At 45.3% G+C, this 22,091-nt stretch overlaps 1 protein-coding gene across 2 annotated transcripts in view; it reads left to right on the plus strand.

Moving 5' to 3' along the window:
• The window catches only part of LOC125946399 (uncharacterized), a 176,959-nt gene that overhangs the window by 42,746 nt on the left and 112,122 nt on the right, over positions 1-22,091 (plus strand). The window contains exons 3-4 of one of the 2 annotated variants that reach the window (XR_007467555.1): positions 13,323-13,404; positions 13,880-14,560. Coding sequence is in view for 1 of the 2 variants with exons in the window: in XM_049669461.1 (XP_049525418.1) it covers positions 13,342-13,404 (63 nt within the window). In the remaining variant the exon portion in view is untranslated. Of the gene's footprint in view, positions 1-13,322; positions 13,405-13,879; positions 14,561-22,091 lie in introns of those variants that run through there. The other variant, XM_049669461.1, reaches the window with a different exon arrangement.

Below are 22,091 nucleotides of genomic sequence, written 5' to 3' on the forward strand. Positions count from 1 at the left end.
TGCGCGCGAAAAAGGCAGCCACTCGCGCGAACGCGCTGGCCCGTCTTGACGACCGGCCGCTTTCGGAGCAGATAGTCCTGGAACGCTGGTTCCGTACAGTCGTCACACCACAAGTCGGTTAAGGCACTCTTCAAGATTTTGCGCGGCAGACTAGCGCAGCTGCGGTTCATGAAGCAGTGTTACACAGCTTGGATGTCAGTTTCGGTTATATTTTGGAGAGTCAAATGCGCAAATAGAAGAATAAATTTTACAGCAATCGTCTGTACATGCTTTAACCCTAAAGAAAGTTCAATTATGGGGTTTTACGGGTCACAACCGGGATCTGATTATGAGGCACGCCATAGTGGGGGACTCGGGAAAATTTGGGCCATCTGGGGTTCTTCAACGTGCACCTAAATCGAAGTACACGGGTGCTTTAGCATTTAGCCCCCACCTAAATGTGGCCGCCGTGAACGGGATTTGATCCCGAGACCTCCCGCTTAGCAGCCCGACACCATAGCCACTAATCAACCACGGCGGGTATCTGTTTGAACCTAACGCGGGTGTAGGAAATATAACTGACATAATTCTAGTGGTTCTACTGCAAGCGTAACCGCATCACTTTTCCAAATTATGTTCTCAACTGAAAGCTACATCTTCGGAGCTATACAATGCGTCAGAAATAAGTTATATCAGTGCTCTAAAATCTGTGTCCTGTTAATAGATTGGCGTGCTACTGAATCACCATGTTTACGCGAACGCTGCTTTATTGTTGTTGTACAATGGTCACTGTATCCGTTCGTTTCTTCGTCATGGTTACTGCAGTTGCATAAGAATTTTTAAACATAAAAATGCACTCGGGCTGTTCAGTCACGAGCCATATGCTGATGAGCAAACAGTTCGATGGATTTGGCTGTGGTTTAGCTGATCAAACTTCAAGTTTTGGACCTTCTAATGATTTGTCGTTAACTAAATTGGCTTAAATAATAAATTTTTGTACGCACAATTCGTACACGCACTCATCCGTGTGGAGCCCAATAATTCCTTGTGTGTTGTACACCACTAGCTGTCTCGAATTGATGAGCTATCCGTATTAATTCCGAAGCATTTGCGTAAAAGTGGCATGTGAAGAATGTAGCAGTATTCAGAGTGACCAGCGGTATTTTCATCGAGGTACGTCGCCTTTTTAAAGCAAAGCTGAATAAAAAGCGCGACGTGTTCGCAGTTAGCCATGTGAAGCGGAATATTTCGTCCCAAGGATCTGTAAATTCGGTTTGTCGTAACTGAAGTTGCGGTTCATGCATGATATTTTAGTGATCGGTCTGGTAGTAAGAGTGAATGTGTTGAAATATCGAGAAAAAATGGTCAGAAACATGGTTAAATTTTATCGGCGGCTAATCTCCACAAACAGTGCCGCTTATTGAAAAGCTATGTGCTGCTCTATTGTCTCTCAACAAGAGTAACCGTCGAAATCAGTGCTTCAACCCAGTCAATGTCAAGCAATTTAACCATGCGCAAGGACTCATGAATGGAAGACAGGCATACACATGTTCTTTGTCTTTTACGCATAAAGAGAGAACTCGAAAAGATAATAAGCCGAGAAAAGAGAGAGAGAGAGAGAGAGCAAGGAGAGGAAAGGCAGGGAGGTCAGCCAGACGAGCGTCCGGTTTGCTACCCTACACTGGGGGTGAGGGAGAGGGCAAATAGAGCAAAAGAGGAAGAGATTGAGCACTGAGTGCACATGGGATGATGTACAGGTGCACTATATATATAAGCGGTCTCTCAAAGCGGTGCACTTCAATTAGTTTACTAGTGCACAAATCGCTTTTTGTGCAAGTGACGAGTGTAGCCACGGTCCGAGTATCTTTTGACTCAGAGAACGGTCTCGAGTCCAGTCGGTTTAAAGTTGTCCTGAGAGAAAGGCGTATCGTAGGTGCTCGATGATTTCTTCGCACCTACAGGAGTCGCACATCGGGCTCTCGGCAATTCGCATACGATAGGAGTAAGCGTTCGTGAACGCCACTCGCATTTGTCATCACTCGCATAACTTGTGAACATCACTCGCATATTGGCACCATGTTCATAGTGACATCAGGAATTCGCAAAACTTGGCATTAGTTTTGAGACACTACAGGAGCTCACAAAAGCAAGTGAAGCAAGTTCCAATGGATGGCTCGCCAGGTTTTTTCGCCGGGTGAAAGGCTATAGATGGCAGTTGTAGCCTTAGCAAGGGGTCCAGCTTATGCAATCGGCAACCGAAGGCACCTGAACATAAGCACTTGAAGAAGAAAATGAGATGAGAAAAAACTTTAGCGCAACAAGCGGCTGAAAATTCGCAAGTGACTTAGCGAAATCTGTAGACCCTGGAGAGCTGGTGTATTAAGCCGAACTGGTCGTTGTGAAATTGTGGGATGGCGCCCTGATTTCGCCAGTAATGGGTAGACTACGCGTGTCTGTCGGTCGACACTCAGCTTTGTTAACGTTAACACAATAGCGGTAAAAAAAGTGCTGCATGTAATTTTGCGAGGCTAACTGTAAAAGAAAAGGGAGGGGTGAAACGGAAATTAAAAAAAAAAAAACAAGGGAAAAGAAAAAGAACGAAGGGAAGCGGACGTCGCGCCCGCCACGTCTGCGACGATCCGTCTGGCGCAACTTCGTTTTCCTGTCGGGCGCAGATTTCAAAACGCTGACACTGACGACACGTCACGGCTGGTTAGTAGGTCTACTTTTATTTCTGTCGGTTCGGCGTAGGTGCGACCGCCCGGCTCGTTGACGAGCCGGTATTGGTTTTGGTTCGTATACTGCGCGTCGCACGGCCCGGGAAGGAAATGTTGATACAAGAGGGGTAATGATGAACTGCTGCTAAAGAACCCCGCGCTCCGCGCAACGTCTTGCGTGACAGCTTGTTATGGTGTTTATAGTTAGCTCCTTGCTAGATCATGTTGTAAAACAATGTAGCTTCCAATATGCGTTTCGTATTTGTTCAATTTGAAAGTCTGTATCGAGTACCACGGCTCGCGCCATCGTCGAGTATGCACGGTGCGCAAAGCGCTGTTTGAAGTTGCAATAAACGATCTCCGCCACTGGCGCCACGCTGCCTCGTCGCGTGTCTAGGTAATCATTCGGTCTTGTTATACCAGAACACACTTATTACCATGCACGTACCTTGTCGAGGAAAGAAAAACTGCATGTGCCATGTTAAGAGAGAGAGAGATAACTTATTTGAAGGAAGGCAGAGAGGTCGGCCTAAGGTAGCATGCTCTAGCCTGCTACTCTGCACAGGGGGAGGGGGGAACGGGGACATAAAGGCTGGATGAGGGGTGATGATGACATAGAAGAAGGATGTACAACGGTAAAGACAGTTCAGCATCCTCGTGGCTATCAACAAATCCAAAAAGTTTATTCAAACGTGTCATCTACCTTCCAGAGCACGGACGGAGTCACGAATGCAAACGAAAGTTCACAAACACTCGCCGCGAAGAAGCTTGTGCATAGGCTTCTCCTGCGTGAGCAGCACAGGTGCCAAGCAAGGTAATTAAAATATGTGAAGAGCAGCGATCAGCTGCTCCAGTACGGCGAGGAAATGCACGGCGCTTTTAGCGGCCGGAGTCTGGATACCACAGAGAATCACTCACGTTGATTCTAGCAGGCGTTTCAGCATTTTTCAACGCTTTCTTTGTCATTCTTTTCCGCTCCTTCCTTGCCTATAGGGCCATCGGCTTTACTAGCCCTAGAATCCACTTCTTGACGTAGAGGAACACTACGGCTGGTATCGTGCCCGTGGATCTACTAGGCAGCAAAGGCCACTCCGTGTCTTGTGCCACCCAGGGGCGACGAATGTGCACCCTGGGTGGCAGAAATACATGCAGCACTTTTTTACGGCTATTGTGTTAACGTTAACAAAGCTGAGTGTTGAACGACAGGCACGCGTAGTGTACCCATTACTGGTGAAATCAGGGCGCCATCCCACAATTTCACAACGACCAGTTCGGCTTAATACACCAGCGCTCCAGGGTCTACAGATTTCGTCAAGTCACTTGCAAATTTTCAGCCGCTTCTCACGCCCTGGAATAGTCCATGTTAAGACATACGATGACGGCACTGCGCTTATGGGGTATAACTTGAGTACGTGATATTTGGAGGTCAATAACAGGACCGTAACGTTATGTGATTCAGGTGCACAAAAACCTACTACCACATCACGAATTTTGGATCTCAGATATATCTCCTACCCTTCATGGCGACTCGTCACCCCAAAAATTGAAGTTTCGGTTCAAGGAATTATTCGCAAAGCAGGCATGTTTATGCTAGCAGCACTACAACGGGCGTTATACCAGATATACTTTCGGTACCCTTGCTATATTCAAGCGTATACAGATAGTTCTTGTCAAACAAATTCTTCTACAGCTGCCTGTGTTCATTCCAGAATGGAACCGATGACAGACGTGTAAGCTGTCTCACACGATATCATCAAGTACAGCAGTGCTTTTCTGCAATATTATCAATATGTTCATGGTGAAATCAGCAATTCGCAAAACATGGCATTAGTTTTGAGACACTAAAGGAGCTCACAAAAGCAACTCAACAGAATCGCGCAATAATGTTCCAATGGATACCTGGCCACTGCAATATCCCTAGAAATGTTGCAGCACACAAGGCCGCTGGACAAGCGCATATTAAAAACGATACATATGGTCTCCCTCTTACGCAAGGCGAATTGATTGCGGCACATACTAAGAGAGATCTCAGCCCGTGGTTGTAAAGCGACACGGTTTTAAACATAACTCGAAATCTTCAGATTTATTTCACATTGACCCTTCGCTTCAATTTAAAATCCCGTCCACATTGCATACAACCTGAGCCTTTGAAACGCTCATTCACCGTCTGCGGCTCGGTACCGCATACACGAAACACTTTCTGTAAAAAAATTTCAAGAGCTGATAGTCCGGTATGCACTTGTGGCCACGTGGATGAGAATGTATAAAGTCAACCGCAAAAGTTTATGGGATGCGGTTTCCTCTGAAAATGTGAATTACTTCACTGTTATTGCATGACGCTTCTAATTTAATGAACCACTGTTTACGTGGCGAAGGCTACTACATGCTGGAACATTTACTTTGACGCTGTGTGACCACGCTTCGCGAGAATTCAGCTTCTTGGCAGATCCTGCGTCCCGTAAACGTTTGCGGTTGACGGTATAAAGCATCTTCTGTTAGAATGTCCGCGACACGACACTCACAGACAACGTTTAGCAACGGCTTTAGTGGCATTAGACCGCAAGCCCATCAGACTCAGGAAGATCTTAGGTCCTTGGCCAACACATTCATTGCAAAGACGAGCGTTAATGGCCCTCCAAAGATTTCTAGAAGCGAGCAATATTCTCGGAAACTATTGAGTAGAGTGTTTACCTGTGATAATCTCACTCTATGTGATTTTTTAAATTTACTTGACGTTGGCCATTTCGGCGCCTGGGTTCATGTCCCTTCATTTGAATTTCATCCGTGTTTTCTTATGTGACCTGATTTTAGTCTAGTTATGGGACAGGACTTTGTGTTAGCTTTAGTGCACCTTTGTGACTGAACTTTTTGTTGCTGTGTTTCTGAGTTGACGTTCAGTTTTGTTTGGCATTAGTATGCTTTTGTGACTGGACTTTGTGTTATTGTGATTTGGAGTTGACTTATAGTTTTAATCCGTGTAGGTTAATTTTTTTCTTCCATATCTCTATGTGAAAAGGAGGAGCCGGCGCCTATTAAAGGCGACATCTCCTAAGTACCATAAAATAAAAAAGTGAAAACGTGAAGTTCAGATTTCGCAGTGCAGTACTGATCACTACAGCAGCACACTTACGCCAAAGACCACATCGTACTGGAGCCATGCACCTTGCCGCTTTCATCCTTCCAATCATAGATCTTAAAGTAAAGGATGAAGGTTGCGGTCAAACATCGCTGCATATGATGTTTGTAACCTAATTTTGATATTAAACCCACCATCTAACAGCCTTATCGAACGTTCGAGTAATAAAACGAAATGGAGGTGTGCAGCTGGTCAGAACGAGAAGCTGGTATAGAACGGTTCGCACGCGGGATGTATCAGAGTAACCGAAGTGTTCTTGAAGTAAGAAAAACGCAGTAACTGGTAAAATTGCAGAATTGGGATGCGGAGTAATTGGAGATCTCCAACAGAAGGGTGTGTCCTGCCGTCGAGGCCTGGTGACGAATGATGGCGATGATGGGGCTAATGGTGGTGTGATGATTGTTGATGTCGAGAGGCAACTGGAAGCTGCCGGTGACATCTTGTAGGGTCTTGTACAACTATATAGATTTTAATTGAAAAACTGCTGCATTGCGCGGCTATTCTGCGCGACAGATAGGCACAAGAAACATGGGAAGATCAGGTAACAAGTTCTGTCGACCTCGCGAAACGAAACTCGTGTACGTCTATCTACATAGCTTTCGCTCGGCCAGCTAAACAGCAGTAATCTTCGAATGATACAGAACACGGCAAAATAACTGTCACTCAGCGGACGTAAGGCTCGCTGTATATTTACTTTTCTAAGCATCACAAGGTGTAGTGGTGAGTTACATACCCGTGCACGGGCTAATTAGCTCTGACCCCACGAAACACGGAAGCAGCTATTTGGTGTCTAAAAGATGTCTTGAACGGATAATTCAAAGGTCTAGCTGTCTTGATCAAGACATTTTGTAGCCGTGGACGTCTAAAAGTACTTCAGTAAGCCCTGCTAACGTTACTCTAAAAGTTGGCTAACGGACATCTTGACAAGAACAACCAAAGACTTCTATTAGACATTCCCTCAAAGTTTTGTGGCAGCAGCTACAGTTGCACGAGGTTTGTCCACAGTTACAACTTATTTTAAATAAGGCATGGATATCAGAAATAAAAACATTTATATTGCCGGATAGAGTGATGCACAGGTTGTTTTTCCAGATGTGAACCATGTCAATAGTGTAGCACAGCCCGATTGCTCGACTAGTGCATTTTGCTTAGACCAGTCAATTGAATGCCGCCGGTCACAATTATTTTGTATTTAAACAAGATCTGTATTGTATGCCGATGTCATGCCAATGTACCCCCTTTGACTGAAACAAGGATGTCACCTCTGCATGAGACACATCACTGTCGACAAAGCTTTGCCCTGCTGGGTCTCCTGGGAACTGAAATAATTTCTAGCAGGAAACATTTTTGCCAGTGATGCTGCGGTTCAGGCAGAGATGGCATCTTGGTTTCAGTTACTGCCGGCAGAATAGCATTACACAAGTATACGAAACAGAATGCTGTGCTACAATGAATCCTTAAAAATAAAGAATGGTTCACATCTGGAAAAGCACTCTGTGCACCACTCTATCCAGCAATACAAATACTTTCGTCTGATGTCCGTGCCTCATTTAAAAGTAAATTGTAACTTACTTTGTGGGCCTCTCTTGTTAAGTATCGCCATATGCTTGCAGAGCATCACGCAGAAATAATGGCCAGTTCTTCGGCATGCCATCCATTAGTGAGGTCCTTGCATATTGCATGTTACCGGAACTGAAAGATAAATTAGAATATGCTGTTATTTTTTACACACACTGTACGATGAGGTTTTCATGCAGTGCAGTGCATAGAACATGATTGCAAGCTAAAATGCTGCAAAACATCTACTTCACACCATGTGACACAGTCAGACTTTATTACCTAATAAATGAGAAAATATGTAGAACGTGTAATTAACAAGAGTGACAAATAGCAGCAAAGGTGACCATGTATTCATCTTGACGATGATTGCTGCCCCAGCCAAAGCAGGCCAGTCTTTGTAGGAGAGCACTGGCTGCCAACAAATGCTTTCTGTCACAGGTCACGCGTGAAGGTTCTTGTAGACATAGGCAAGCAAACCCTGCACAGACGAGGGAACAAAAAGTGAAAGAGGAAATCAGAATGTGCAAATTGGAACTTCAATTAGCAATATGCGCCAAGCAAGAAGTTTGACTAAATAAATTTAAGCCTTCCTTCGTCTTAAAGTACTGGGCTCTTACATGTGATAATGCTTAAAATTACTAGTATGTTTCCTGGCACATAGTTATTAAAATGCAGAGCAGAGTCAGACAGAGAAGTGCCTTTAAATTAATATATGGTGTTTCGTGGCTAAAAAGGCACTTATCAACTTGTCAAACAGGTCTGAGAGCCTCTCTGCAAAATATAATCGGTTTAACACAGTTAACCATTCTGCAGGTAAATGATCTGCTATCTTGATTAAAAATTAAATCGCATTTTATATTAAACCAAAAGCAAGTTTGTCATTTTGCACTGTCTAGCTGTCGCCTTTTTTCATACTTAAACATCACATAGCACAGGTTAAGCAGGTATAACACAAAGGACTGGTGATAAAGTACCACAATGCAATGCTTCTGGCGTTGGGTCAATCACTTTTGTTGATATATTTTCATCAGACCCGAATTGGCTTAGGGTCTGATGACACCAATAACGCGTCACCTTGGATGATACCTCATGCAAAATTGAAAGTATCTCATGATGTGATCAAACGAGAACATTGCCCCCTGTCTTAGAAGTGTTAACATACTGGTTGCGCCAGAAAGTGCAAAGTGATTTGTAGAGGTTGCAAGTTCATCAGTGCATCTATATAGCCTCAGGTAATTCTGAGCATCTGCATTGACTAGCAGTAGATAACCCGCTACACACACACAAAAAAAACTGTATTCAAGTAATTTTCCATGCTGAATAACTGCCCACCTAGCAAAAGGTGAAACGTGGCAGCCTAGTCAGAGGGCCAAGAAAACTAAGTTGCTAAATTCTGATAACACCTCTGATTGATATAATTGAAAAGATTACAAAAAACAGCACAGGTAAAATTAGAGTTATGACAAATTTTTGCAAAGCAGCTCTGAACACTGCTGGAACCCGCAGCATCATGCCTGTTCTACACGCACATGTGACAACACAATCTCAGGCACATGCGCCTCCACACATCATTGTGCGATCCCCTCAGAGTAAGGTTAAATGACAGTCTGCACAGCCTATATATCTGCGATGATTCATTCGGCAGGCACCAGTCAAGTGCTGATGGTGGTAGAACCGTATTGAAGTTCGTTCTTGTATGGACGCCTCGGCCCATGTGTTATCAATCCAAGCAGCAAAGCATACATCCTGCAGCACACTCAAAGATCTGAAATTCGGCTCCTTGCTTATGCTGTACAGTAAATTCCTGTAACGAAACCAAATCACATAGAAAATCATTTGGAATACAAAACTCATCACATACTGGCTTGAACACATTTGCGCATTGGGGAAGCAAGGTGCAACGTACACTGTTGTAGCAAAATGTTTCTCATGTATGAAATACTCGTGCATGATGACACAACAGAGTTAATTTGTGAGTTCTTACATTGTATTGAATACCTACAGTTAAGTTTTGGAAGACTTAGGGAAACTAAGTAGCAGTAGAAGTAAACAGTGTACACTGAATGGTGCTGAGAAATTGAGAATAATAGTGGCAGCTTATTAGGGACCAGTGCAAAAAAAATTTTTAAACGCCTGTTTGCGAATTGCTGGATAATTTAACGTGAAGTGCTCCCTGGTCTTAACCCATATACAAGCACTGTGGGGATGAAAGAGGGTAAAGTATATTGGCTTACACGGATCATAATGATGAGGTCCCGCCATCAAGCTAGCGTCAAAAGACGAGATGTCTAGCGGTCTATACAGTGAAAACAAAATAAGGGAGCATCAGGTCAGCTGAGAGATAGATATGCAATTACAAATGAGGTAAACCACATTTATTCGTTAATAAGCGACAAGCAATCGTCATTGCACTCCCAGATGAAGCACGTACGAGGCTACAAATTTTCACTTCCACTTCAATTAACTTTTATTTCCTTGAAGACCCCTCATTGAGGGTATTACATACGGGATGGGGTTTACAAATATTGGTTGTTCTAATTAGTGCCCACATGTGTTCAATGAAGAATATTAGTATTAAGCTTATCATCAAATGCCGATGAACAGGTGATTTCGGCGATGTGATGGAGCAGGCCGTTCCAGTCGGTCGATGATCGGAAAAAGAAAGATGCAGAGAAGGTTGTAGTGTGGCTGCGTGGGCGCGTTACTTGCAAGTTCTGCAGCTTATTTATAACAAAGCACCTGTGCAATTTTTACATCAGCATCCGATTGCATTTTACATTGTATAAAACAAGCATTTCGGTGGGAAAGCTACAACCTGTATAGTGACACATGCGAGCGCGCGCACACAAAGCTGTAACCCATGCAAGAACACAAGATAGGGCGAGTACATTCTGGCTCATGATTATCAGCAGCGTGTCCTCTCTGAATGCACTCCATTCGGTTGTTTCATGTTACGTTAAACATAAACCAGAACCCCCGTATAAACATAAAGCTGACGAAAACCGGCAAGGCAGAAGAGCCCAACCATCAGTAATTGTCACAGTTAACACCTAAAAAAATTCGGATATTGTTGACGAAAAACAAACTGCAAAGTATTTCACTTACCGGTAAAAGTGCTATCCAAACGTGCGACGTACAAAGGAGCATCGAGAATGAAGGTGGTGAACGCAGATCCCGCCATTGTGGTAGTAAGCCGTCGGCGAAAACACACAATACAGCCGATGTACACAAAGCACTGAAAAAGAAATACATGGCAAACAGCGTCTTCACAGCTAAATGACTACAGTTGATATCAAATAAATGTATAGAACAGCTTAGAACGGCGCACAACTTGCACACCGTGCGAACCCACGAACGAGACATTGCGTACGTCAGCGACCGTTTTTCAAACTTCCTGCCTCCCAGTGTTGCCAGCACGGAATGGGATGCATGACAAATTTAGAGCCTGTCTACTTGACTACCGCCAAAGTGATCGCACCGCGGTGGCTTCTCAGTGACACCGCTGCGATCACAGCCACCGTGATGCGATCACTTTGACACTGGCGTTTGGCTCCTTCTGTCAGCCCCTGCATGCTGCGCGAGCATCGCATAATGGTTTCCAGGTGTCGTGTGTGCGCGCTGGGTTGAAAACGATAATACACCTTTGGTTGTTGAAGTTCCGGTGTGAAATTATTCAACAGTGAAGCCAGCTTGTTATGTTGCTTCTTATGAGTTCGTTTATATGTGGCTTCTTTTGTTCGTTAACGCTGACGGTAACCTCTCTGTAACATTCTGTTTGTCATTTTATCCACTTTTAGACAAAAACATCTAAAAAGTTCTTGAGTTAGACATTCTGAATGCGTTTAACAAAATACACTCTGGTGACACAAGTAGTGAGTTGTTACCGCAGATAGAACATATTGGCACATGCCGTCACATATGAGCCGCCCGCTGTGGCACGTACACCCTGGGGGCTGGAAGAAGAGAAAGTTTTTCCTTGGTCTGGTCTCGGTAAAGACGTGGACTCCTGTCTGGCTCTATTGTTTCGCTCTTGACATTACTAGTGGAGGTGCGGCATAAATGCACCTTCGCTTCGAAGTTTCCGCCGTCGCTCCTGGCACCTTACAGACAGCCAGGGATCCCACAGCAAGAATCAGCCGCCGCCTGCAAGGACTACCACCCGAATTCGGTCCCTTGTCATCGAGACTAGAAACAAGAATTACAACGACCACTACAAACCAGGCGAGCCAAACCCACGATCCCCAGTCTTCTCTCCCGCATGTTTTTCATGCGCCACAGACACCCAGACCGTTCCACGGAGACACTTTTGAGGATGTTGAAGGCTGGCTGGACTACTTCGGTCGGGTTGCCAGCATCAACGAGTGGGATGATGTTCGCAAGCTGCGGAGAGTTTGCTTCGCGCTGGAAGACTCTGCGAAGACGTGGTACGAGAACCATGAGGGTTCCTTTGCGACATGGCAAGAGTTTAGCCAACAGCTCCGCTATGCGTACCGCAAGGTCGAAAGAAAGGAGAGAGCTGAACAAGCCATCTCTTATTGGAACCAGTGGCCCAACGAGAGAGTATCGATGTTTGTCAGGGACATGCTTCGTCTTTTCAGACGCGCAGACCCTGCAATGTCCGAGGAAAAAAGCTGCGACATTTAATGCGTGGAGTCAAGGAACAGCTTTCGCCGAACTCGTACGCAATCCACCAACAACCGTGGCCTAGTTCGTGAGTGAGGCAACCACGATGGAGCGTAGTCTCCAGCAGCGATCATCACAGTACGAACGCCACGTATATTTCAGGCGCTTAGGCTATGTTTAAAGGAAATCCTATTTATTCTTGTCGTAGACCAAGACGTCTATAGCCGCTTGTAGCCGTTTCAAGATGTTTTTAAGAGGTTTTTTGTTTCGTGCGTGATGTTATCAGTTGTTGAATCAATTTAAAACAACGTGTTTTATACAAGAACGGTCCAGCTTACTTCCGTTGACTGAGTGCCCTATACGGCAACCTTGCACTTGAAATCTACATAGTCGCAAACTACGCACATCGCATTTTCGTTTTTTCCGCACAGTTCTCCATAAACCTCGCATTATCGCAACGTCACTGATGGACAGGGAACTCCAGGAGTGAGCTTTTGTGTGCTGAAAGGGTTGTTACTAACGAGTTCGTCACTTATGAGGTGACTTGGGCCTTGAGTTAAGCAACCCGCCGTGGGGGATATAAGTGGCTTTGGCGTTATGCTGCTAAGAAGTAGGTCACGTGCTCGATAGGTCGATCTCGGCCTGTTGCATTCTAATGGGTGCGGAGTGCAACAACGCTCGTATTCCTGGAGATAAAAATGAATCCGGAGTTCTGCACTATGGCGTCTTTCATGGAAATCGTATTGCTTTGGGACTTTAAAATCAATCAATCAATTAATCAATCGATCACTTATTCAATCTGTAGCTGAGCACTGTCATATATCTTAATTTAGAATTAGCGCTTTCGATCACTAACTTTATAGCGTCTTCCAAAAGCAATCCTTGATTAGAGCGCATTCTGTCTGTATCCGGACGTCGCGCACAAATGACAAGGCACGCATGGAAAACGTCTCGCCTATTGCACCACTGGCCCCTACGTTCTTCTAATGCTGCTTTCTTGTGGCAACCTAGAACTTTTGGGTGATTGTATGAAGGCGGCACCTTTGAACGTTACCAGAGGCTCGACGTACTTGGCTTCGTACCACCGACCTTATTCATGCCTCTTTCCTTTTCCTATGTCAGAAGTTGAAACTATTTGAATTCAATTCTCTCGAATGCCCGAGCCGCATGTGCGTTGATGTGAATATACTAGTTAGCATCCGCGTGCTACTCGTATAACGAACGAGCCGTCTAGACGTCATCAATCTTCCGCGACCGTGGCTCAGTTGCGCGACTGAGAGATTTGTTTTTCGTTTTCCTCTCTATAGGTCGCGACGACGCACTGAAATGGAGTCTGCTGGTGGCGCCATGTCACGGCTGGCAAGTGCTGCTGGGGTTGCATCGCGTCACGTGAGTAAGGCCGCTCTTTTCACCGAGTCTCCAAACTTAACATTTCGGGGAAAGCTTGGCGAGTTTGTTTGGATTCATCCTTGAATTACCTAGCGCTTAGACGCAGGACAGAAAAAGAAACAGACAGAAAGAGGAAGGTTTGACTCGCAACTGTGTTTACTTCAGCAAGAGAATGCAGAATATGCTTACAGCTTTCGACTTCAGTGTCAACTGTCCGCGTGAAAAGCTTACGGGGAGCACGATCTGCGAGAAAACTTTATCTCTGCGAGGCTTTGGCACCTAGTCTGAGGTTAAAACTTACAAGGTATGCAGCAGGATGTGCAAGTAATCCAGTATTCAGTTGATTTAGACTCTGCGTGCCCGAAGTGAACAGAAATTTTAGTAAATGGAGGAACCCACGTCTCGGATAGTTTTGACGCTGATTCTATATGCACATTGAGATGGAAATTTGGGCATGTTGGTTTTGCATTTTCAGGCAAATGGTGCGAAAACGACGATGGCACACAGACACACCGACACACACGTGACTAATGGCAAAGATTCAGGCGCATGTAGGCAAAGACTGGCAACGTGCGACTACAGGAACAACCAGCATATTTTCATTTGCTTACGGTCATATCTCATTATACCTTATATTATTTGCCTGTAGTTCCATTAATCGACGCAGTAAAGTCGCAAGCTATGTAGTCTGCGTTATTTACTAATGTGAACTCAGCTGCGGGTCAGCGTGGTCTCTCTTGCTCTGCCCTATCTTTTCGCGTTTGTTATTTCAAGTATACGAACGTATGAAAGGAATAAGTTGTCGTCAACCCGATTTTAACACGAACCCACAAAGAGAACCTGTACCGGTTTCGCGGAAAGAAAGCTTTGCAGTTGAGGAAAAACTCGTCCTGGTCCGGGATGCGAACCCGGGACCAATGCCTTTGCGGGGTGGTCGCTCTGCTACCATCTGAGCTAACCAAGAGGCTTGCAGATCTGAGCGCGAGGGCGAATTAATCGACAACTCGGGGTAAAGGGACACTAAAACTTGGACACTGAAACCGCTGAAGTCATTTGCCATACACCAACATATGTGCATCGTTTGTCTTCTCGGAGACCATGCACAGTACGTGTAAATTACGGTGTATGCAATCGAACTTGCACCTGTTGCATGCAAGGTCTGGCGGATTGAGGCACCTGCGTTGTCATAACAGCCGAGGTGCCTTCGCGGTGCCGTAATTTTTCGAATCTTAGCACCTCAGCCTTGTACATTGTTGTACAAATACTCAAAATGAAAGAGTCAAAAGCAGAGCGGGAGGTACGGTTGGATATGTAAAAGTGTGCTGGCCGTCGTTGTGCGCACTCCTTCATAATCACTCATTCGAGTTGTCACTGACATCGCAGTCTTCCGCGCTGCTCAACGCAGCTCCAGGTGTCCAAAACAATTTACCTTCAGTGGCGTCGAGGTTGTCTGTATAATGAAGTAGTTCTAAAGTAATTCGCCAGGATAAACTCGCGAGCGTCAACAACCGGTGTTGTTCACTCACGCATTGTTTTTCTTGCTGTTATGTACTGAAAAGAAGGCATTAATATTGGGCAATTTCTCTTTTTCCCCCTTTTTATTCATTTATATGTTCCCTGAAAGCCCGTTAGGGCATTTAATAGGAACGAAAGGCAGGGAAGGGGGAGGTTCAAGAAATGGTGAAAACAAAAAGAGAGTTCTGTGAGCAGCAGCAAGAGGACAAAAACGAAATCAAGACAAGGATGAGACAACATCGAAAAAGCATGGTATATCACATACATTATACAAGCAGACATATGCGCGTTACGTAGGAAAATGCTTAAAGCTATGTTTGTGTGGGGAACTGTGTGTGCGTGTGGGTTGAGGAAATATTTCCTCAGCATAATATACTTCTTGTTAGAGGACGAAACATTGTGGCACGCATTTAGCACGTGACGTCTGCGTCTTCATCGCAAAGATGCGCCTGAAATGTGCTCTGTGTTGACGCGTTGTGCTCTATAGCTGCTTTAGCCCATACGTCTTTTGTGACCACTGCGTTAGCCTTATATCTCACCAAGTGCTTACGCTTGCGAGACTTTCACTCGATGCCGGCTGGAGAAATCGACATACCTTTGGCTCCCGCGGCAAAGCGATTGTGGGTGTGTGCCCCATTAGATGTGGGCTGTTAAGGGCTCTTACTCCATGTGCGCGCCCGTATATATCACGCTGCCAAACAACAGTGCATCTGATCTAAGCCTGTACTAGTTGTGACCAGTTTACATAACACCGCCGCGGCTAGCACTCCGCGTTCCCCTCTCTCTCTTTAAATTCTTGCGATGCTAAAAGTTGCAACATGAAGTGATGAAAGTTAATTATCTTTCTATTGAACTTTAGGACATTGATTCAGATGTTACAGCAAATTATTATGGTAAAAGAAGGTGTTGAATGTTTGGAACTTGATACAACCGTCTTGTGAAGCTGCACAACATCGCGACTCATAGGATTTGTATGTACAACCTCTGTCAGGTATATACGGTGTGTACCGCGCTGGCTTATACTTAAAATAAAGAGGGCTATGCGGACATAGGTGATTTCGGTAACAGGGCCCAGCAGGTAGCTTCTTGCAAGTCTCTGTCAGCTGCAAACTGTTCCGCCAACTGCTTAAGAAGCAATAAACAAACAAAAACAAACATGAGCAAACAAAAAAAAAAAAAAGGGGGTGGGGGGAGAGAGTGGAACCCTCAAGAACGCAGAATGCGTGTTCGGGTTAAGTGTAACGGCGACTGTACAGCAGGCACACGATATCTTAGATGGTACTTTAATTTCAAACTAATGAGAAGGACGTTAATTACGTAGGAACATCATAAGCTTCTGGACTTGAGTAAAAGACGTTTGTGGTTTACGCGCAGGTATATAATGCATACTCCCGGTGCGCTGGGCGAAGCCAGGCCGCGCCTGCCACCGGCGAAACGGGCGTGCACCGCCTAATGCGCCCAAACGCATTCATTGCCTCGGCTAGTTGTCGCGCGAGCTCTCGGCGCCATGAATATTTATGGCGCGGCGCGCCTCGAGAACCGGTAATTGCCGTGTGACAAGCGATCGTCGCGCCTCTCGGCGGCTCCCGCAGCAGCCGGGATCGGTTCGCCCGTCGCACAATGGCTCATTAGCTTCGGCTTCCGGGCGACCTTCTTCGCGCGGGCCACCCCGCTGTCCAGCTGCTTGTAATGAACGAGCCAGGACCCCGGGGGCACTGCGCTAACTCCTTTTGCCAGGCTTACTGGTGCAATGAAGATTTTCATAGGCAAGCTCTTATGGCGCTGTCGGTGTTCGTTCGAGACAGCGCATTGGAAGTGACGCGCTGGTATCAATGTGACCCCCTTCTCGATTACTTTCAAAAGGATACTCAGACGAAGCGTTTTGAGGATGATGGGACGTGTGACTGCGCTTGACGCAGGGCAAGTTGAGGTGCCTTTGTCCTACATTCACACACCACCTTTGTCTCTCCCCGCACTATAATGACGACAGGCAAGTGACGTGTGCTTTCCTGTATAGGCTGGGTCATTATCCACTGTCAAAACAGAAGAAGTGCTAGGCATAGGTCCACAATCTCAGCGTTGTTGTGCTTCTTGCGGAGAACTGGTCTTAGAGACAGACTAAGCAGTCTCGTATCTCCTTTCTCGTTTTTCTCTCTTTTTTTCTTTTGCTCTCCTTTCCTGATTTTTTTGTTGTAATGTCTCTGTTATATTTTATTCCCCTTACACCTTTTCCCCAGCACAGGGTAGCCAGTCGGTCTGAGAACTGGCTAACCTCTCTGTCTTTCCATCTATTCCTCCTGCTCACTCATGACTCGACTAGCTCACTTAGACTCAAACCAACCCCTGAGTCTGAGTTCGAGTGAGCCCGGCTGAGTAGAATTTTGTGGAGTGAATTCGAGTGAGCCCGGCTGTGGGGAATTCGCGAGTTGAGTCCGAGTGGGCCTTACTCAATAGAAGTTTGGTGAATCTGGCCCTGAGCAAATTATATATTCTTGAGTTAGGCTGAGTGAGTTCTGCTTATTTTGCCGACGTATGCCAGGGAACATGCGAGACCGAGTACATAGCGGAGTGCGCCGAACCTGATAGCGAAAGAGGTTCGCTGGCGCGCGACTGCCCGCTCGAGGCACTTTGCGTGCATTCGCGGGCTTTTTTTCACGCTTTGAAAAACAATTTTATGTACGTATTGACAACAGAAAGTTGAATCTGAAGTTTTCAGCGAAACTTTATAGGCTTACAAGTGTCGGTGGTGGTGGCGTCACGCAAAAAAGTGGGCCGATCCTGGTGACTGTGCAGAAAGGGTCCAAGCTCAATGGCACATGCTCCTGTGGGCTCGGGAACCTGTAACGCGCCCTTGAACTACCCTTGTCACACGTGGGACCCAAAGAGACAAATTTACCATCCCTACCCCTGTCGAGAAAATGGGGGTGCGTAAGCGAAGCTTGTCGTCCGAATCTAGCGTGAGGGCTTTCGAAACCCAGGAGAAACGTCCGCGAAGAGCCGCCGACCCTGAGTTTAGGGCAAACGAAGCGGAACGCCTGCGACAGCGTCGTCTTGTCACAAGCTTCGCTTACCCCCATTTTCTCGACAGGGGAAGAGATCTGTATTTTTCGTGTTGCGCTGCAATTTTCGCATTTACGCTTTAAATCTAATTATAATATTTGAGAAGTTGATAACTTAATTAAGACTAATTATATAATTAGGTGGAATGCGAAAAATATCTGAGTATCTCCAAGCGACGGCAAATAAACCTTACCTTGGTTCTGTCCAGCTACGTGTCCAGCTACCTTGGCGAAAATGCGCCGTGACGAAAAAAAACCGACGCCGCAAAAAAAAAAAAAAAAAAAAAAAGCTGGGATTGACGTCACATTTCTCAGGGAGGTTCCTGTAAACAAAGTAAATTAGTCGCTTTGAAAAGAATTTTTTTTACATTTCTGTCTGGGTGGGAATCGTACCCGGGCATCCGGGGTGCGAAACGAGCACACTCCCCTGAAGCCACGCCTGCACCACGGTCTGGTTTACTAAAGGTTTGCTATAGTGCGTCCGTGATTGCACACGTCACGTCGCAGCCATCTCGCTGACTAAAGGTGTGGCCTTGCGCGTGCGCTAACACGCTGCACTTTAGGTATTACGTTAAGTGTTCATATGTGGCGTTCGGGGGGTCGCCTTAGTGCCATACGTGTACTTCCCATTGCGGCTCGTTGTGTCTTGCAAGAAAGTCTAGCCCCGATTGTATAACTTGATGCAATACCAATATGTCTTACAAAGAAGTCTAACCCCGATTGTATAACGTCATGTATTACCAAATGTGCAGCAGGCTGTCACCTTTTGTTACAAGAGTGTAACACCTGCCGAACTTTTAAAATCTTGGTGCATGATAGTTGGGACACCCTGCATAGTAACCTGGGCTCACACTCTGTACCCTTGCAAATGTTACGTCGGTATTCTGCTCGGTGATAACGCCGAACAGGCAGTAACAATAATCAAAAAAGCTTAGCGCAAGAAAAGGGAATGAATCAACAAAGCTTGTGTCTTGCTCTAGATATTCAAGAACTATTCATGATTTCCGAAGATGTTCGTGATTTACAATTTGTTCTTTGTGCTCGGAATGTGCACACTGCGATGATTCCTATAGCGCGCACGCCGTATTCATAGCGATTAATTTAGTCTCGCGCGTATAAATGTATGTGTGTGATTATATCTTGCAGATCACGTCCGAAATCATTTGTTGTGAGTCATCTGCCGCGCTACTAGATAGAATCTCAGGTATCCTTCGATCATGAGAGAGGACGCCCGCTGGAATGGCTATGGAAAGCAGGATCAGGTCCATTCAGCTGGGCCTGGACCTTCCCGGTTTGTTTTATATCCGGCGCTTGTTTGCACTATGTGCGGTACCGGCCAGTATTGCAAGTATTGCTAGCAGGGATAACAATGACAAGACGACGACGGCATGACCGAAGCGTGCCTTACTCTTTGTGCAATATAGCATTCAATATTTCCAGCTACACTCTGTTCATTCATTCATTCATTCATTCATTCATTCATTCATTCATTCATTCATTCATTCATTCATTCATTCATCATTCATTCATTCATTCATTTGTTTCGTGGGGCGCAAAAACTCAAACGCGCAAGAAAAAACATATTGTTGCGCTAGTTGATTTGTTTGCTGGCAGATGGCGCCGAGGAACCTGAAGGCCAAGAGAAGCCATGAGTATAGGACACCTACGACTCTGGGAATTTGTGCTCATAACGTTCTGGATCAGATGCAACAACTCTAATATCACCGTACATCTTAGTGTGTCCACCAATTTCTACCACTTCATATTTTCTGGCGCATTCGTACGTCAAACATGCAGTCAAAGACTCTTTGGCGATTTTATCGACAGATATATACCCCACCTGAACATACTAAAATTAAATGCACTTTGACATATCGCGCGTGGTGGGGCACTTTTCGGGATATAAAAATTAAACAATGAAACACACTCAAATCACCTTATTTTTACGTGATGAGACGACGTATGGTGAAATAATCGCTGTAGTGGAAACGTGACCTTATCGCCTGCGAGTTAGATCTACAGTAAAATAACATGGCGTTTGCAGATAAGTCTGCAGGAATTTCGGAGAATTAGTGTACTTTGAATTGTGATTTGAAAAATTATAGCGATTTCTATCGAATGAGCGACTTTTGCGTTGCTTCAATGGCCTTTGGCCAAAACCCACTAACTTGGTTCAGGATGATCCTTGTGAAAGTCATTGTAGAAATTTTGCTACGTTTCTAATTTCTTCTCGTTGCCTTTAATACGTTTTAGTTTTGATGCAATTGAATATAATGCAAGACTTTGCAAGGGCATGCAGTCTAGTTGAACATTTTCTGTGATCTTTCATTATTTTTCTCATTCACACGTTTTTTGCTCGTAGCTATATCATCACGCTTAACTTTTCCGTGTTCGCCGCCAGAAAACGAGCTGATTTTCAATAGTTCTGGATGTTGCCTATATGCAGGAATGCTAAATGGCATCCTGTAACATACTCGTTGGTAAATGGCATCCTGTAACGTACTCGTGACGCCTGCGGCAGAAAGGATGTTCCACATCGGCCACCTAGGTTTGTGAGTGGTGGCGCTGGCTAACACTCCCAGGGTTAGTTCTAGTTGTAAAACATAAATACCTCAGAAAGTGGATGGGAAAACGGCGCTGCGGTAGCTCAATAGTTCAATAGTAAGAGCATCGCACTCGTAATGCGAAGACATGGGATCGTTACCCACCTGCGGCCAGTTGTTTTCTTCATCCACTTTCATTTCCATTAATTTATCATTTCCTTAATTCAATTAGTAAGTACAAGTAATTTCCCCTATGTTGTCCTTGGTGTCATTGTTTGTTGGCTTCTTATGATACCACTCAGAAGTAATTTAGGTTAGCAGAATGTTCAATTTACCCTAAGCTTAATGTTTGTGCTCTATGCCTTGCCACCACTGCATAGAAATGTGTAAAGTACGTCGGGCCCACAAATGTGGACGCCGTGACTGAAAAGGGAAAAACTGTGAGCCAGGCGGGAAACCTTATCGCAAACGGTCTCAGTAGTATATTTTTATGTTTTCTCGTGTTCTGGCTGCAATTTTTATCTCTCTCCAATATGGTCCGGGCTACTGTGGGCATTATTTGAAAGAAATGAAAAAAAAATACATATATGCAGATCCCGTGCGCATTGGAAATCGGTTTAAGCGAAGCTTTTATTGGTGTTAGCGAAAAGTGATGTACTTTCTTAGCGACTACTTGCAAGTATAGAGCACACGACCAAGTTGGGCGCATTTTCACCGGGAACCGCCACGCCGAGCATGTAAAGTGTGGCGCTCGATCAACAAATGAATGCAGTTCCAGAGAATATGATCTAAAGGGGCTATGGACCCACATAATGAGCAGTGTGGGTCTATCAAGTCTGGGTAAAATTCTACGTATATTTGTGCGTGGCGAAATGAGTCCGTCTGTAGTCGCTGTCAGGTGACTTCTTGTTCCTTGGTGAGCTTGGGTTGAAGTGGGGGTTTTGTCTGTCTTGCGAGGCGGTAGTGTTGTTCTTTTTCGTGGTATGTTGTCAGTGGCTCGCTGACCAGGTCCCCTGGTTCAGAGACGGGACTCTAAGTGCCAGTATACGTGCGATTAAGTGCATACGACAACATACCCTACCTCTTGCAGTCTGCAAACTCGTGCGCAATCATGTACAAATGCTCGATTTTTTTTTTTTTTACAGCGAAGCGGTTAGCCTCTAGTGGGTAGGCATTTCTCGTGTCCACGTCCGTCAGCAGAGAGAGAGAGAGAGAAAAAAGGCAAAGGAAAAACAGGGAGGTTAACCAGACATTATCTCCGGTTGGCTACCCTGTACCGGGGGAGGGATAAAGGGATTCGACAGGAGAGAGAGAGAAAAAATAGGTACAAAAAAGGGGGAAAAAAGGAAAGAAAAAAATCGCACACACACACACACACACACACACACACACACACACACACACACACACACACACACACACACACACACACACACACACACACACACACACACACACACACACACACACACACACACACACACACACACACACACACACACACACACACACACACACACACACACACACACACACACACACACACACACACACACACACACACACACAC

This window comes from Dermacentor silvarum, chromosome 6, assembly GCF_013339745.2.
Source record: "Dermacentor silvarum isolate Dsil-2018 chromosome 6, BIME_Dsil_1.4, whole genome shotgun sequence".
Classification (NCBI taxonomy): Eukaryota; Metazoa; Arthropoda; class Arachnida; order Ixodida; family Ixodidae; genus Dermacentor; species Dermacentor silvarum.